Source organism: Engraulis encrasicolus, chromosome 10 (genome assembly GCF_034702125.1).
Source record: "Engraulis encrasicolus isolate BLACKSEA-1 chromosome 10, IST_EnEncr_1.0, whole genome shotgun sequence".
Taxonomy (NCBI): domain Eukaryota; kingdom Metazoa; phylum Chordata; class Actinopteri; order Clupeiformes; family Engraulidae; genus Engraulis; species Engraulis encrasicolus.
Window position 1 is genome coordinate 52206334 of NC_085866.1, and position 19796 is coordinate 52226129.

Sequence of the window (19796 nt, forward strand, 5' to 3'; positions counted from 1 at the left end):
ACCAATTAGTTTTAATTGTAAAAACCCTACAATAAATGCAGAATATAATGATGAGTAACAGTCTGGAAGCGAAACTAAGCTATTCCTTTGTGAGAAATAAGTTAATGTTTGAGAAAATTAGCTCCAAGAAGTGCAGTGCATGATGGGTACGCCCTTAGTCAGAAATGCAATGCATGGCCAATGCAGCAATGATAATATTTCTGTTGTTACGTACATGGCAAATTGTTTGGATAGCAACTAAATTGCACGAGTGAGGGGAGGAGCTAAGGACGTAGGTAGGCTCAGAGCTGTTGTCTGTTGGCCTAGATTGCGTACCCATCATGCACTGCACTTCTTGAAGCTAATGTTCTCAAACATTAACTTAATTATCACAAAAGAATAGTTTAGTTTCGCTTCAAAACTATTACTCTATACTTAACTATACTTATGGTCTGCATTTATTTTGGGTTTTTTACAATTAAAACTCAGTGGTACATGAAAATGAGAAATTACATCTCACCAACCCACCGCCATTGACAAGTGTACGTTCAATCCTTGCTACATAAAAGCTCCTGCTACACTGATCACATTGATATGAACAAGAGGAAACTAGATGCCTCAGCTGGATATAAAGTAATTGTTTAATATACCCTTACACTTGGCTGATCAGGGGGGGCTAGGTAGTGTGGGCCTGGGTGGTGTGGGGGCCCAGGTCATGAGGGGAACTTTGTAGTGTGGGGGCCCTAAGTCATCTGGGCTAAGCAATGCATCACTTTAGAATAGGGACCCTTACTACGCATCTGTTTTCACACTGTTTAGGGTTTGTTCACACAGTGTGTCGGGAGCTTATACACATTGTATTCTGCCACTTACTACTTACTAATAAATAAAAATATAGGCTTACTGGTCCTTACTAAGGTTATATTAGTAATACATCCCTAATTGGGCATGAACAAGATATTTGTGAATACATGCTTAACAACTGTCTTATTTTGCTTAGTACATACCTTACAAGTTACTTACACAGGCATCAATATTGTATGTATTAGTGCTAATAGATGTATCCCTAAAATAAAGTGTTACCATTAATAACATGTATCATTGAACCGTAAGGGACCATTTGGCACTTAGTTACCTCTCTGCCAAGTATGTTATGTTTTCGGTCGCGTTGGTTTGTCTGTCTGTATGCTTGTTTGTTTGTCTGTTTGTCAGCAGGATAATTGACAAAGTCATGATTGGATGATTTGGATGAAATTGTGTCGAGTTGTTGGAAATGACCAAAGGGACAAGTGATTCAATTTTGGTGATGATCCAGATTATGATATGGATACAGATTATTTTTTTTTAAAAAGAAAAAAAAAAAAGATTCTACACCATTGCAGGATAGGGTGAATTTTGATATTCCACCTTCTAACTCAGCAAAAACAAAGCAGAAAGACTTGAAAAGATTTAGGGTGTAACAGTCAAATGCTCTATCAAACAGCTTTCTTGGTGGAGGTCTGCACTCTCTGAGTGCATTTCTAGTTGTTATTATTTTTTTCATTGTTATTTTTTTTTTTCATTTGTTTGTTAGTTGGGAGAGAAAGTTAATTAATATCTTAATTAATAAAAAAGTCTTAAATCATTCAATGGTCAGTTAACTTGGAATACTAGGCTATTTAATTGACTTGGATTATTTAAGTTTATTAGTTAAATTAAGTCGATTCAATGCATTTCTTTGGAAAGTGCAATGAACATTCTTAGTGACATCATAATCACTTAGCAACCAAAGTGTTTTCATTAGAACACTGGCTTTAGAATTTTGGTGAACTAGAATGTTCAAACTAGAATGTTGGTAAAACATACTCACTTCTTACAAGAGCAAGCTGAAGGCAAGTCACTTGTGATAAACCTCTGCCATCTAAAAGAAATTTCAAAACATTTTCCATGGCATTCTGTCAAGGAACTTCCCATCAGAGAAAGCCATGGATTGGGACTGACCAACAGACTCATTCTGAGCGAGTCATGTCCAACTCTGCAAGAGAAGTGGACATGGCATCTCACTGGAGGCCCCAGTCTGAGCTTCCATACCAATATGTGCGGTCCACACGGTTTTCCTCCAGTAAGAACATAATCTTCATAATCTTAAACTGCTCTTAATGTTATACTTTTGACAACAATGTTACCATGTGATTTTTATAAATGTATATCTGTAGGTAAGTATTGGAAGGAGTACCAAAAGGGCCCAGCTGTGTCTCAGGAGCAGTACAGTGGTGTGACCAACGTGCCAAGCTCAGCCCCTCAGACCCTGAGGTTTGTGGGCAACTTGAGGCCAACTCCTGTGCCATCTCTTCATAGTGGGGATTGCATCAAGGTCATCACCACCCCGTCATCAGATGACACAGCTGCTTGGCTAAAGGAGCTTGGGCCCCTCAAGTTTGTGGGGAATGTCAGTCTGCCTGCTGAGGTTCTTCATGGTCAGCAGAACAACATGGCAGTCAAGGCTGCCCAGATGCCCGGCAGCATAACCCAAGGAGGAGTAATGGCTCCAGGGGTCAACCCGATTTCCTCAACATCTCCAGCTCCTGTGAGCTTCTCCACTGGGGCCTCTGGTGGAGCACCAACTCACTCCCATCAGGCCTCTGGTTCTCAGTACAGCAGAGAGGACCACCTGAAGATCATCGAGCTCCACGGCAAAATGCTCGCCAAGTACAGACAGCTGAGGTTCAAGGCTGACAACGTTGAAAAGATGATGAAGCAGTCAGCCCACTCTGCAGAGCTCCAGACGAAGGCAGAGAGCAACCAAGACAGGAGCTGGGATGAAGAGATGAAGGATATGGATGATCTCACAGGACGCCTGGTTCTTCCTGATGATGCCGTTGAGAAACTGGAGACCATTCCTGGCATCTTGGACTTGGCCAGAGAGATGGGCTTCCCTGAGAGTCGTCTCATGAAATGACTTTATTCATAAATATCGAATTTATTTTACCTAGTGCTAAAATTAACTTTTATTAATACTAACAATTATTACATCATTATCATCCTCATTATTATTATCATTAAAATAAATATTTCTGTATGTAAAAAAAATATAAACTGTGACAAGTTCTTTCTTGCTTCTGTGAATATAAATGGGTATGATTGTCTTCTACGTGATATGTATACAAGATGGTTTTTTAAAAATTGTTTTATTGTTATTTATTTAACAAAAAAATGTCTCTCTCGCTCAGTCCCTGAGCAACCGTATCTCACGCCTTTCGTGAAGTATTCACGAAAAAAATAACTTCAATTTTCGTGGTGCATTCACGTTATTGCCCGTTTTTCGTGGTTGGGCAACAAAACGCTGCCTATTCATTTGAATTGCCCGACTGCTGCCTAGCGACCCACTAGTTTGATGCCCTTTCGGTACCGTCACCAAACATTTTAAACAAGCAATTTAGGGTTAGGTTTAGGGTTAAGGTTAGGGTTAAGGTTAGGGTTAGGGTTAGATTTAGGGTTAAGTAGGGTTAAGGTTAGAGTTAGGGTTAGGTTTAGGTTTAGGGTTAAGGTTAGAGTTAGGTTTAGGTTTAGAGTCGTATGACATAAGGCGAAAGTACCGAAAGGGCGTCGAATTAGTGAGTCCCGAGTGTATCAACAGTTTTCTGTCAGCACCCCCTCCCCGCCCCAGAAGACCCTTGGATAACCATAGCAGCAGTCGGGCAATTCAAATGAATAGGCAGCGTTTCGCTGTCCAACCACGAAAAACGGGCAGTAACGTGAATGCACCACGAAAATGAACTTTATTTTTTCGTGAATACTTCACGAAATGACGTGAGATAGGGCTCCCCTGAAAGACGCTCAGAGACGTAAAAAATACCTATGTAGTCACCTCCACCAAGGAGGTTATGTTTTCGGTAGCGTTGTTTTGTTTGTCTATTTGTGGAATTGTTGGAAATGACAAGGAAAAGTAATACAATTTGGTGGTGATCCAAATCAAAAACAAGGCAGAAAGACTTGGAAAAAAATGAAGGTGTAACAGAGTCAAATTTTCTATCAAACAGCTTTCTTGGTGGAGGTCTGCACTCTCTGAGTGAATTTCTAGTTTGGTATTTAGTTTCTGGTACCGTCCATCTCAATATTATATGCTAAGTATCACCAGACTGGGAGAACAGGAGAAAGGTAAAACTTTTAAATCGAGGGGAGGTGCCAGGCCGTCCCCTCCTACTGATGCAACACCTTCAGCGTTGCCTCTAGTCAGGCCAAGAGCAATATAAATATAGTTTCTGAGCTCCCGAAAAATCAGGAACTCCTCCCACTTTATCGGAAAGCAAACATCCATTAGCAAACGAAGGGGAGGCGGGTTAACCATGCCGTTTGTGAAATGTTAATTGTTATGATTGGTCAGACGAAGTCTCAAAGAGATTTGAAAGTCGATGATAATCAGGCTAGTGTAAAATAAGCATAGTTCCATAATGGTGAACTGTTCTTTTCAGGCATAATCATTTAAAACATTTTCATTCAAAACATAATCATTTTTTAAATTCAGATGTATTGCAACTGACAAGACAAGGAGCTTTTATTACCATTAGTAGTTTAGTAAAGAAAGATATAAATATTACAGGACAATTCTAATGTCTTACGATGCGTAAATGAGGAACAAAGCAGGTATTTGCCACGTAGGTTGTACATCCTGAATACTTAGGTTCATAATTGAGTAGGCCTGCCTAAAGTTAATAATAGTCACTAATACAGTAAGTCAAACATGCAAGTCTGCAAGGAAACGACTCAACTGAGATATTCCCAACCTACTGTAGTGTGTCTGTGGACTAGGGTACTTACAACATTCCTCTGAAGACTGTGACTATGACTGCTAAAAAGCTGTTTGGTTGTCTGTGTTGTGAAATATGACTTGCCTTGCCTTGTGTGCTGCTAATGAAAGGTTTTACACCTGCTGAGAAAGTGGAATGCTCACAGTGCTGTGTCCCCAGACAATGCCTTCTCTTTCTGAGAACTGCTGGGAAGAAGCGAGATGGTGGTCAGATTCTTATCCAATGGACCCAAGCAAACAAACAGTCTAGTTCATTAAAACTCAAGAAATAACTGAATAATATGGCCGCGATAAATGCAGGGATGGAAGACGAAAAAGGCAAAACATAAACAACGATACCATTGGGAGTATACTAAGAAGCTGGTTCAGTAATACACCAGGTTATGTTAGCCTGTGTGTGTGTGTTTGTGTGTGTGTGTACGCGTTATTTAGTCTTTATTAAAAAAAAAAAAAAAAAAAAAAAAACGAACCCCTCTTTGCAACTGCACTTGTTGTTCCGTATATCTCCTGTGCACTTTGTATTTGCTTGTGATGTTGGCTTGATTATGTCCTCTTTTGAAAGTCGCTTTGGTTATAAAGCATCTGCCAAATGCAATGTAATGCAATGTAATGTAACCTTGTGGTAGACGTAAATCATCTAATACAGCTGTACTTGTTTTCTGAATTAAATGATGCCTGCAGATATGTTTATCAGCAGATTTACCACTTCCTGTAGGTTAACTAAGCCTAGTTTATCACTTAACTCTGTTCTTAGTAGCCTATAACCCCCTGATGTCAGGCATGATGATGTGTTCTTAGGATAATAGGCCTTAATTAAATAGAAGGGCTTTTAAGCAGCAGTATTTGTTGACAAATGTGACAGCAAAGTGTTGAGAACTTCAGACACTTGTGAGCAGGGTCACCATTGCAACAAACCAACATTTGTATACATCTAGAAAAGATCATCATGACATGACAGTCATGACAGTCTAAAAGGTTCTGCAGGTATTACAGGACCTTCTTAAAATAAGCTAAACGAGCAAAGAATGTAGATGTTGCAATGAAGCCAGTGAGAAAAGTGTCTGAGCAAAGAAAACTGTAACTTGCGTCAGAATGCCTGAGGAGAGATCAGCCTTCATCAACCAACAGTGCCATATCTTGCAGAACACAGAGCCCCATAGAGGAACTATTAGCAAAAAATGCAAAAATGTCTGTCCATTAAGCTTAATATTGCTAGAATTTCCATTAATAGTTTGTCCACAGGACAGCAAATACATCTACAGTATTAACCATACAGTACAAGTGAATACTGTTACTAACCAAATAATGGAATTATGTGTACAATCACTTTTCTCCCCAACCTGTCAAGTTCAACCGGGTGATTGATGTCTGGTTGAATGATCCACCTGGTTGAATTGGACAGGTATAACTAGTTCTAAATCCATACAGTAAAACATGCAATGTTAATTCAACACTTAGTTGAGTACCCGGCAGTGTTGAATTATCACTGAATTTTTACTCTGCAAGTTGCCCATCGTCATAATTGGTATAATCAGGAATAAATAGTAACAGCTAATGGTAAGCAGAAAACTGAGAATTAAAATCAACACTGATTATGGTTGAACATCATGACTGACTTAATGGTAGAGTGAATTGTGTCTCAAATTAGTGCATAATGCACACTGAGGCCTTTAGTGCATAGTGTTGAGGGAAAATTTGGACCAGTAAAAAAAAAGGAGATACACACTCTGCGCTTCTAAATTGACAATCCGATGCAACCAGAGCAGGACTAAATAATAAGTGCAAAGGGGAAATGAAGGACTCTGATGAAGACACAAGTCGAAACGTTAAAGTAACTGCACTGAAAAAAATAATAACAGAAAATAGACATCCGTGTGGCACCAGATTCTTTTCACTTTGCACTTTGGACCAGTAAGTTTGCGCTCTTACTGGAAGTGACAGACTAGCGAGCTCGCCAAAACATTTTGGTTGGCTACTGCATTACACAGCTTGTTGTGCTTGTATTCACATTTCCTTCACCCAAATGGTAACTATCTCTGTGTCTTAGATGGTGCACTTGTGCACTTCGGGCACTATGTTTTAGTGCATAATTAATGCACCATATGCACAAGTGCAGCATTTCAGATCCAGAAAATGTCTCAAACAATTATTGGCTTGACATGAAGAGAGGTACAGAAATTAGAAACTGTTGACAAAACTCCTCTTCTAAAACAGACATGACATTTCTCCCATTAACAACATGCCAGCCGTGTGTGCAGTATCCATTGGTTACAGACTGCATTATTTACCATTATTAGGGCATCATCTTTCAGTGCACTGAATTTCCAGTGTACTGAAACAGATGCAGGATCTCAAATGGTGCACTAGTGCACTTAAGTGGTCATGTTTCAGTGCGTATAGTGTATTATACGCAGTGAAACACAGTGCCCGAAGTGCACAAGTGCGCCATTTGAGATCCAACAAAAGTGCCCGAAGAACACTAATGGGCCATTTGGGACATGTTGTATGACTGACTGCCCAACCCACCCTAAATGTGGCATGTCTCAATGCCTGTAAAGCATCCTACTGCCAGCAGAGGGCACTATCATCATAACAAAAGCTCACATTGGTGTTAAAGGAACAGACCACCCTTTTTTGATTTTCACACATTTGAAGTATTTCCCAGCATTATTCATGAATGTGCATATCGTTTTCTTCTCAGTGTTTTCAGTATAGATTTATTGGATCAGAATTATCAGCTTAGCTTAGCATAATCGCTGGAAGTAACTTTAGCATCAAGCCACAAAGTGATCACTGGACGGAATTAAATTGCTGTTTTACACTCTGGTGAATTTCATTTTATATTTCACTATAAGTACATTTGATGATGTTTTATTTTGTACCATAGACTTGCATTACTTAAGCTTAATTTTCCTATACTGTTAAATGGGGCAATGAAGACATGTACATTCATGAATAATGCTTGGAAATACTGAAAATATGTGACAATCAAACAGGATTTACATGTTAACAGGAAAATAGTTCTTCTGTATACTAAATGGTTCTATCTCTCTCTCTCTCTCTCTCTCTCTCTCTCTCTCTCTCTCTCTCTCTCTCTCTCTCTCTCTCTCTCTCTCTCTCTCTCTCTCTCACACACACACACACACACTTACACAAACACGCTCACACACACACGCGCACACACGCACGCACACACACACACACACACACACACACTCACGCACACACACACACACACACACACACACACACACACACACACACACACACACACACACACACACACACACACACACACACACACACACACACACACACACACACAGAGTTCACATCTGAACACAGCTGGATACTAGATCATTGCATTCTATATCTATAATTAAATGGCACATACACGCATGCAGAAATGCACATACATACACAGACGCATGCACACACAGACTCAGATCTGTTCTGAACTCACAGACCCCATATTCCCCCACCACACTCGCATGCACACGCACACGCACACGCACACACACACACACACACACACACGCGCGCACGCGCACGCACACGCACGCGCACACACACACACACACACACACACACACACACACACACACACACACACACACACACACACACACACACACACACACACACACACACACAAACACACACACACACACACACACACACACACACAGAGATCAAACCTCTGAACCAAAGCACAATATCTCACAATGGGTCCATTGTATCCATGTTACTAGCAGGTTTGTGAGCTCGTCTTGTTTATATGCCATTCACATCTGCTTTGCAAAGATAATGACTTGCCAGTAGTTGGCCAACTACACTGATTGTGAATTTTAATGAGAGTTTGTATTTTAAACAGTTGTTACAGGGCCTACATGTTTTTGCTAATCGTGTGTGTGTGTGTGTGTGTGTGTGTGTGTGTGTGTGTGTGTGTGTGTGTGTGTGTGTGTGTGTGTGTGTGTGTGTGTGTGTGTGTGTGTGTGTGTGTGTGTGTGTGTGTGTAACCATTCTTCTGATAAAGGGACCATGACGGTTGATCCAGATTTTTAACTGTTGAAGATACACAGACACATACCTCCACAAACTAGCACAGGGGGGACGTCAAATCAAGAAAAAAATGTGTGGTGAGGGGTGAGTTGATAGCCTACACAAGTTGACGTATGTGCTACACCAGACTACATAAAGTAGGCCCCTATTTGGCATATGAGTGATTCTCTAATTCGCCTACACTTTTAAGTCCGTGGATTTTATTTGGCAATTCCATTAACTATTAACTGCATCCAATGATGTTTTGGACATTAGAAAACATTTATCTTTCATATAATACAGAAAGTGTAGACATAACATTATTTCCCTCAGCAAGAATGAATATTTAATACTGGTTTTGGGCGTTTTCATGCCGTCCTGTTTTCCAAATGTCAGATTCAGTCTTGATATTAGCATGTAATGAAACTTGTTTTGCCCAAGACGATTGCAAATGTTGATTCACAGTAATCATCACAATATGACAAAACTGTCAGAAAGACCACTGTCCTTTCCATTATACATGAAATTTGCCATTTTGTGTGTGTTCACGAAAACTGTGTTAACCGTGTCATGGTCTGAAACCTCCTCCATAAATCAGTCATGGTTTGGTCTTAGGCCATACGAATAACATCACGTGATGTCATAACCTCTTTGGCAGGATACGGGAAGACTTTTTGGTAAATTTTGAGCTCCATCCTTCCATAATTTAATCCATTCTTTTTCATGTTCTCATAGCGGGAAAATTGCCTGTCAACAGTGTTATCAACATATTCATAAGAATCTGAATTAGAAATCACATGTAGAAAAACACATATAAAGCATACAGATACATGAATTGATTAAGGTGTTGTGGTGGAACTTCTGAGGTCCTCAGTTAGCACAACACCATAAAAATGGCTGAAATGTCAACGGTGTTACCGTCAATGGTGTTACAATTAAGTATGACAGTAAGGGTTGCCAGATGAGGCTGATGGTTTCCAGCCCAAAAAATAATCAAAATCCGCCCTAAAAACCCGCCCAATTCTATTGATTTATATGGCAGTGGGAAGGTTTTTCTGATAAATGCCATTTTTACCCGCACACGGCCATCCTAAGCAGCCCAATTGGGCGGGAACCAGCCCAATCTGGCAACACTGATGACAGTTGAGGAGGAGTATGTTTTTGCCAATTTATATCCATATTGACAGACAAACAAACAAATAATTTGTGTTCTAGGGAGATGGGTTTGTCTGCTCTGTTTTTTTCTCCTAAAAAAGTGCCGACTTGTTCCCCTGCACTGTTGACCGTAACACAGTTGAGTTACACCGTTGACTGTTTTGAAAGTGTTTTTGTGCTATTGATCCCTTATGTGTTGGAAAAATCCTATGAACATACACTAGGGATTATCTCTGGAGAAGAAAGTCTTGTGTAAGGAGGGTGACTAACTATATTCAAATCAGACGTTACAGGGATTTATGATGAAAAATGTGTCAGTCTGTATCACACTGACTCATAAAATCCTACTTATGAAGCTCAACAATCACATTTTCTATATCAGTTGCACAGATTAATGACAACATTACTGCTAAGGGACATAAGCACTTTCAAACATATATTGTTTCAACTCTGTAGTATTTTTATATATGTTTGAAATGACATAGTATTTGTCCATAACACTGTTGACAACATAATTAAGCAAATGTTCGCTTTCATTACAGTATTTATCAAATGATTTAAGATTAAGCTTGGCAATTTGTTTGTTTGGAAACTTAAATATATACACTATGTAAACATCTAGGTCATTTAGTTGAAAAAAAATACTGATAATTGACATTTTGCTTTTGCCAAAAGCGTAGGGAAATCGTAGAATCACTCATATGTTAACATATTTCGTAGAAGGCATATTTTATCCAAAGTGACTTTCACAAGAAAAGCATGAACCAGTCAACAGAACAACTGTAAGAAACAAACAGGGGAATATATTCTAAAGGAGAGATGTGCATTGAACACATGGACTTTCCTTGAGCGGGGACACTTCACAAGGACACCTTCACACAGACGGATAGCCACAAGGGCTCTGGAAAATAGTATTGGTGTGAGTAAGGGAAGCACAGTCTCAAAACAAGAATCGCCATATGCGTCTTAAAGGTCGAAAAATGTCAACATCACATTGCACTTTGCAACACACACGGTGTACAAAAGTGTGTGTGTGTGTGTGTGTGTGTGTGTGTGTGTGTGTGTGTGTGTGTGTGTGTGTGTGTGTGTGTGTGTGTGTGTGTGTGTGTGTGTGAATGTGTGTGTGTGTGTGTGTGTGTGTGTGTGTGTGTGTGTGTGTGTGTGTGTGTGTGTGTGTGTGTGTGTGTGTGTGTGTGTGCGTGTGTGTGTGTGTGAATGTGTGTGTGTGTGTGTGTGTGTGTGTGTGTGTGTGTGTGTGTGTGCGTGCGTGCGTGCGTGCGTGCGTGCGTGTGTGAGTGTGTGCGTGTGTGCGTGTACACTTGTCTAACTATCCATGAGGGGACGAAAAACAGGAAAAGGGTCCAAAATTGAGGGTCCACAAAATGTAACTCTGTTTTCCGAGAGAGGGGGGAGAGAAACAGTGTGAGTGTGTACACCTGCATGCCTGTCTGTCTCAAATGTGTGAGCATAGAAGGAGTGAGTGTAGAAGGTCTTTTAGTTCAGCGGTACAGTATCTTACCCCATCAGTGAAAGTCATTTCTCCAACCTCATATTCTTTCCCCTGCCCTCTGTCCTTGTTATCTGGTTGGGTAAAGTCAGTTATATTTTGTTTTATTTTCACCTAACTTTGAAAATACAAATGTGATGTATCTGAACAAATTCGTCTACCGTATGTTTCAAAGTTTATTGAATAAAAAGTGTTATTTTTCCGATACATCACATTTGTATTACAGTTTTTCTCGATTGCTTACACACAATTTTTGTCTCGAATTCTCAAAACTCTACTCACAAATCACCAAAAGTTAACTCGGGCAAACAACGGGCAAAACTCCTCACTATCCCTTAAAAATGCACGTCTTGTCTCAAAACAATGTACTCTCTTCTAAAAAGGCAATTTTGTTCTCAAATGACACACACCAGCAGTCATTTTAATCCACACTAATATGAGCCATTGAACACTAATGGTCAGTGGTGTAGTCTACGTAGAACGCGGGTATACGGAGTATACCCACTTCTAAATTTCAGGGATTTCAGTATACCCACTTAAAAATGATTGATCCATTGTTTTGAATAGCACAAATATATACAGTATACCCACTTCAAAAATGCTCAAATATAGAGTATACCCACCACAAAAAAGTAGACTACACCACACTAATGGTCATATGGTTAAACACTATACACAGCTTGACACACAGTAGAAACTGGTTTTGTTCAGTGTTCCACTTACTGAAGATGGTATCTTTCTGTTGTAAAACACTGAAATATTGTTTTCAGACTCAGAGTTCACATATGTGTGGCAAAAAATATATATTTTACACATTTTTCTGATACCGAAAAAAACTGCACTAATTTGCAGTAAAATATTGGATAACCACATGAAAGTGATCTCTTGTATTACATATTTTGGGGATCAGAAACTAAACAAATGTGTGTTCTCACTGCATCTACTCATGTTTTCATCAACATCACATGCAATGTGTGTCCTTATGTGATGATTTCAGATTGATGAAGAGAGTTTGCCCATGTGATGAGGAAGTGAACATAGTATGGCAGTTGATTTTAGTATTTTGAATGACATTGTGTTCCATGCGACAACCAGGAATTTTCTTCATAAAAATTGTGTCTAATCGAGAGATTTGAGTGCAGCATTCTGAAAAAAGTGTGTTTTAAAACTGAAATATGAGTGTAAAGAAGGAATTGTGTTTATTGTTCAGTGATAATGGTTAGGGGAGTTAGGAAATGTGTGAGATGTTTCCAGAATTGTGCGTGAAGTACCAGAAATTGTGTGAAAGCAATTGAGAAAAACTGTAAGAGTTAGATATAGTTCTATAGGCTTTCTTGAACAAACGCCCCCTTGACTGCATCATAAGCCTTCCAACGTCCCCATTACTAAGAATAAAAAAGACTAATGCCTCCCATTTATAACTGAGCGCTAAAACTAAAATTCTGTTTACGTATAAATGAGTGGTCAAAACCCATGTGTTTTCAAAACTATCCACATACATGTAAACAGCCTCTAAATCAGCACTGACAATATTCTCAAGAGCAGAGACATTCAACGGTGAGTCACCAGACTGGAACTTTAATTACTCAAGGTAGGTCATACACAAGATCCAGCTCAGTGGAGACGTACCCGAAATGAGATATTGCATTTTTAATTTGGTGTGAGGTATTCATGTAAGCTTAAACAGGTAGAGACAATCTATTCACAGCTGGATTTGCCATAAGGCATACAGGGCATTTGCCCGGTGGACTGTTGATGATTTTGGCCTGGTCCTCCCCTCAATGTAGTGGTGTCAGTCCTCATGCCGAAATAACAGTGTAAGTAATTTTGCCTGTTGTGGTAAAGGTAACTCATAATAGATGACTAAACATATTGTCACAGGCTCCATTGTCTCTCTCAATTGCCTGGCAGACCGGTCTTGGCCGGAAATGCCCGGCCTGATGTTTTGTCCCAGTCCATTCCTGAATCTGCTGTAAGTCATTCTGTAGTGAATGTGTTTCTCATTGAAGGCTCCTGTGGTTAGCAACAAGTTGCTTGTTGATTCAGACATCTCATACATGTCTGATGTATTTCATTCGTGTCTGACATCAGACATTTGCAGCCACAACCCACACCACACCCTGACACATGCACACACACAGATGCATGGATCAATGGACTCACACAAGCACACACGCACGCACACACACACGCACACACACACACACACACACACACACACACACACACACACACACACACACACACACACACACACACACACACACACACACACACGAGCACTCACACACACACACACACACACACACACACACACACACACACACACACACACACACACACACACACACACACACACACACACACACACACACACATGTACAAATTTTAGTGTCTCACCACCAGCATGTTCAGCCAGTCAGCATGATGAGCTGACATGAGGAAGAGGGTGTCTGATCCCCGCGTCCTGTCTGATGTGCTGTCATAACAGCTTGTTGGGGGATCAGTGTGATTGACAGGAGCAACAGACATGTCATGCTCCAAGAGCCATTAAGCATCTTGACATGGGCCTGCATGCTCTATGGGTGCTCCGCCTGCAGGCCCGCCGACATAGGGGGACAAAGGGGTATGTTGTCCCGGGCCCAGGGAGATATACAGGGCCCTGAATTGGGTCCCAATTGCATTATATGTATTGGGTAGGGGACCCTTTCATATGATTTTGTCCTGGGCCCAGCGAAAGCTGTCAGCGGCCCTGGTGCTCCGTGACAGCCGGGACTGACAGACAGACAGGCAGACAGGCGGACTCGCATTAAATAAAGACTGTGGAAGAGGAGGAGGAAGGAGAAATGAGAAACCTGTGTGATCTCTGATAACATGACAAGCATCAGTGGAGCCCCTGACAGACAGGACATATTTAACTCAATTTAGCCCAGAATTTAGATGGAGTAAAGAGGGAGGAGATGCAGAGAGAGAGAGAGAGAGAGAGAGAGAGAGAGAGAGAGAGAGAGAGAGAGAGAGAGAGAGAGAGAGAGAGAGAGAGAGAGAGAGAGAGAGAGAGAGAGAGAGAGAGAGAGAGAGAGAGAGAGAGAGATAGGGATATTTCACTATGATCATGAAAGCATACAATAATTCAAGGACATTACTTCATTTGCATAATCATCTAGGGACTTGGGAACATCCATCCATCCTTTGCACACTGAAGAAGGCACAAGCCGAAATGTGTTTGTGCAATAAAAAACACTACTATGCAAGGTGCGGCCTCCTTCTTGAAACATTGAAATTAACATTAAGGGCCAGCACCCTCAGAGGTTTAAATAATTAAGAGTGACGCCTGCTCCAAGAAGAAAATTAACATCTATAAAGATACATGGTATTCCATCCATTTCTTATCCCCAATAGGCCAGAACAGAGTAAAGCTGGAACAGACATACAGACAGATGGACAGACAGGGAAAATGAGACACAGGAAGACACAGAGACAAACACAGACAATAGTATTGTAGGAGAGTCTAAATTGAATATTACTATTATCATTAATGCAAGAGGACTCAGACGCTTGCCACATGGCCAGTCTTCCTGCCACACAAGCACTGCACAATAGATAAGACTGTGTGTGTGTGTGCGCGCGTGCGTGCGTGCGTGATGTGTGAGAAAGAGAGAGAGAGAGAGTGGGCTGGAGAGACGGAGAGAGAAAGAGAAACGGAGGCAGACAGAGAGAGGGGGGGGGGACAGACTGAAGACAAATATGAGACTGTTTTTTCTGTGAAGACCACAAGATATCCATTCTGAAATGCCATCCTTGTCTTGCCTTGTCTGAATAAAATGCCAAAGCATGGCATTGGGCAAGGTGATTGGCCAAGGCAAGGTGACCAATTAGAAGAAGTGTCTCAACGCAATCAATTCAACAGACATACATGCACATGTGTATGTAGCCTATGTGTAATGTAGGCTATGTGTAATAGACATGTGTAGTGTAGTATGTGCTCTGAACATCCTGATGTGGTTGAGCTGTGGAACGTACCAAACCACGTCGAACAATCCCAAAATCATGTGGCATAACGTTGCATTTCATTTCAGCCAACCAATTTGGTTGAATTTGCCCCATGTGAGGCTGGAGTATGCTTCAGAAGAAGACCACAGGTGCAGGAGGAGGAGGAGACTGGGCAGTGGGTATAGCTAGCTGAGCTACTATTGACCCATTACACGTCCGGGTATGTCCTCACTAGTCAGTATGGCCTGAGCTCAAGTAGTGAAAGTGAAAGCCCAACTGGGAAACTCCCATTGTCATTGTGACACAGCACTCTACAGCACAACGAAATTGCATAAATGGCCCAATGGTGCCCGAAAGGGAGCAGTGCGGCAGGACAGTACCATGCTCAGGATGGGGGAGAGCACAGGTTAATTACTCCCCCCATCAACCTGGCGGGTCGGGAGTCGAACCGGCAACCTTTGGGCTAGAAGTCTGCCGACCTAACCGCCTACTCATGACTGCCCATAAAAGACCATAAAAGTACCGTGAGTTGCTAAAATATGCATGTCTGGGAGATGTTCCTTGTAAATGAAATACATATTTTTTGTGAGTGTGTTTATTGTCTGTAACATGTTTTATAACATTGTCATGCTGAGGCCTGGCCTGGTTTTAGCCTGACTGTGACATAGCCTGATATGTAGTCCATATAGATGATGGTGACTGGGTAAAAGGCTAATGCAACATTTTTACAAGGTCCAACGTGAAAGATAACACCTACCACTCTCTCAAGTGACAATATGATACAGTGCAATGCAGTTCAAAGCTGTTGGGAGTTTGTTGTATCTTGTATCACAATAACCGAAAAAATAAGGCAATTCATAGCTGTGTCCCTAATTAGGTAATATAATTCAGCATGTCATATGTATGACAACTTCATGCCCCCTTCCAATTTAAAGCCAATAACAATGCTTGGAATTCATGGCAAATATCGGTGGTAAATATTCATGAAAAACAACAAACAGTGGAATTTGTGGAATGAGCAACACAAATTTTGGTTATGAACTCCGAAATATATTACTCAGTGGACCTTTAAAGATAATCCAAGTTTACACCTCCAGGAAGAAACAGGCCGTGTGTTCAAAAGGGAGTGTGTGCACTGTAGCAGGACTGGACTGGTCATCTGGCATACATGGCATTATCCCAGTGGGCCAACAGTCCCCAGGGGCCTATACTGCTGTTGTTGTGATTGTTGTCCTGGGCATTGGCCCACAAATCAGAGAGGGAGGCCCATTGGTCCATCGTCAATATAGAGTTAGAGTTAGAGTTAGAGTTAGAGTTAGAGTAGACTTTTATTGTCACTATATAAATATAGCGAGATTATGTTCAGTAGCAACCCACAAATGCCCACCAAATAAAAGATATAGGCTATTAACAGTAAATAAATAATATATAAAAATCCATAAAAATCCATGTGCATCTCACAGTATCGATAGTCCTGAAGTATTGAGGGGGGGCAGGTGACGAATTGAGTTCAAGAGTCTAATGGCAGTAGGGTAAAAGCTGTCCTTCATTCTCGTAGTGCGGGCACGCAGAGTCCTAAAGCGCCTGCCAGATGGTAGCATGGTGAAGAGCCTGTGACCAGGGTGTGTGTGATCTTTAAGGATGTTTAATGCTCTGTTTGTGCAGCGTGTATGGTGGATCTAGTCAAGATGTATATAGACAGTGGATTTAGCCAAGATGTAGTATGAAAGTGGCCTGTGCGTCTTCTGGGCTGATCTATGCCAAAAATGCCTGGTCACTTTTCTGTCCCAGTCCAGCCCTGCACTGTAGGGAGTGTGTGAGGCATTGGCTTTATGACCAGCCAAGCTGGGTCCCCTCACCAATCATGCGAAGCACACACAGCAAAATAAACAACAGTTGTATGACACAGAGTACAAATACAAGCTGGGCAACTGTGCTGACTTTATGGTACAGCTGAGGCTATGATTTGCTTTCTTCTCTTGCAATTCCTGATATTTTTCTCTTCAAGCTGCCATAATATTTTCTCATGCACAATGTTGTAGGATCTCTCTCTCCCCCTCTCTCTCTCTCTCTCTCTCTCTCTCTCTCTCTCTCTCTCTCTCTCTCTCTCTCTCTCTCTCTCTCTCTCTCTCTCTCTCTCTCTCTCTCTCCCTCCCTCCCTCTCTCTCTCTCTCTCTGTGTTTGTGCGTGCATGTGCATTTATGAGTGTGTAGTTTCCAGTGGGAGGGCACAAGTACTCTGCCAAAGCTACAAGGCCATATTGTACATAATCCTGTTTTTTATGATGAGGAATAGAAGGCCCATCTGCCTGCCTGGGTGTCAGATGCCTCCCTGATCTCAGCACTCAGGCAGGGCTAGTGCGATGATCCTGCTTACAGGGCATATCCAGGTGGGCAGAAATTCCTCAGGGGCTAATGCCGCTGTACAGTACAGCACAGTATTTCTTGGACACTGACCCACAATTAAACCTATTTTAGCCTGATGCTGCGAAGGCTATAAGTTGTTTGACCTTTGGCACCTGGAGTGACATATACGCTGCATTCAGGCTCTTGAGATTTGAGTTTGTTATTACAAATCTTGGTATGTTAGTCTAACACAGTCTAATGCAAAATGGGGGTCCTAGCTTTTAAATGGAACTCATTTCATGTTTTAACATGCTTCAGATATGTAGGTTTTAATAGGCAGAAGGCACTTTTTCCCAAAAAGGGCCTAGGCATTCAGCAGGCGTTTTTTGCAGGTGCCTTAGCATAAAATGGGTTCAAATTGCCCGGCCCTTTGTTTATCCCTGTCCCGCCCTGCACTCACGCCTGCCATCCTGCCCAGGCTGATCCAGCATAATGCAGAGCAGCAGCAGCAGCAGCAGCAGCAGAAGAAGACGGCTTTCTCCTCCCCATCAGAGGCACCAGGACAGAACCTCACGTGTCAGTCACTACGGCAGAACTAACGTGTGAGAAGAAGGCTTTCTGATGGCCATCAGAGGCACATGGGCTGGATAGAACCTCACGTGTCATAGGGGTCAGAACTACAGTAATAAGCCCCGACTGCCTGTTTTGCTGACAAGGTCTGGCGAGGCAAGCTTATATATATATATATATTTTAAAATGTATATTTTTTAAAGTTATAGGCCTATTTGTTTGTTTTTGTGCATTCAAGCCTTTATTTTAGACAGGACAGTCGAAGATTGGGATTGAGATATCACTCAGGCCGGACTCCCCACACCCCACGCCCAGTTTATTATTGTATGACACATTTCATACACCGAGGCTGTTCAATATGGATCTCAGAAGCAATAGCATTGAAAAACCACATTCAAGCGCTTTTGTTGCTTTTATGCAGAGTGAATGAATGCAAGGGTCCAAGGACAGCTCCCCTGCATCCATGTGAGGTTAGACACCTTGGTCCCTGGCATTTCAGCCAAGGATAAGGGTTCAGGAGGGCACTAGTTATTTTCTCCCTCCCCGTCCATATTTTTGTCTTGAAACATTCAAACCAGTGACCTTTAGGTCCCCAAGCCCGAATCTCAAAGGTGTCAGAGAATCCTTCAATCAGAGGCGACTCCTGAGTCTCCTTAGCTGAGTCTCCAGTCCGTATCATGAGTAAGCTGATTGACAGCTGGTTGAATGAAATCTGATTGCATTTGTTTTTTTTCCTTTTTTTAAGATATTGTTTTGGTATTTTTGACTTTATTGATGATAGTACAGTGAAGATGGTGACAGGAAGCGAGTGAGGAGAGAGAGACGGGGAAGGACCTGGGAATAGAACCCGGGTCGGCTGCATAGTAGACGAGTGCCCTATCGTATAGGCCACGGTAGGGCCACGTTTTTTTTCTGAGTCTGACTCTCTCCAGACCCTTGTGTGTTTCCGCTCAGCTTCCTGAGCTCACATGAGGGTCTGGAGGAATCAACCAGGATCACAGGATTGACAAAGATGTGATGTCAAATTTTAAAGAGAAGGGAACAAGTCCGACAGGCGGACAAAGATGCGTCCGTCTATGCACTGCCACCTTGTGGACACAGGATGGAATTACAATTGAAAGAACGCGTTTCAAACGGACCGATAGACAGACAGACCGACCCACGGATGGACATACCCTCTTATAGAGATGCAAGGACGCATCTAAAAAGTAAGTGAAATGCGACAGTTGTTTCAGCAACAATGGCCTCTTGCATGGACTTACTCATCGACATTGATTCAGAAATTTGAACTGTGTTTTCGAATCTGTGAGTAGTAAAAGTAGCAGCTCATTAAAAATGTCAGACAAATGTTTCTCCAATCACGTGCAGGGATTTTAAAATAAAAGCATGCCTTTCTATGCCTGTATCTCCAGATGGATGTTCG

At 41.6% G+C, this 19796-nt stretch overlaps 1 protein-coding gene across 1 annotated transcript; it reads left to right on the forward strand.

Annotated features, from left to right (window-relative positions):
- The first annotated feature begins 1994 nt into the window (after positions 1 to 1994).
- LOC134456334 (uncharacterized) lies at positions 1995 to 2996 on the forward strand. The gene is made up of 2 exons (XM_063207705.1): positions 1995 to 2080; positions 2175 to 2996. Exons 1-2 carry the CDS (start codon positions 2011 to 2013, stop codon positions 2915 to 2917), a joined length of 813 nt encoding a protein of 270 aa, XP_063063775.1. The 5' UTR covers positions 1995 to 2010; the 3' UTR covers positions 2918 to 2996.
- The last annotated feature ends 16800 nt before the right edge of the window (positions 2997 to 19796 follow it).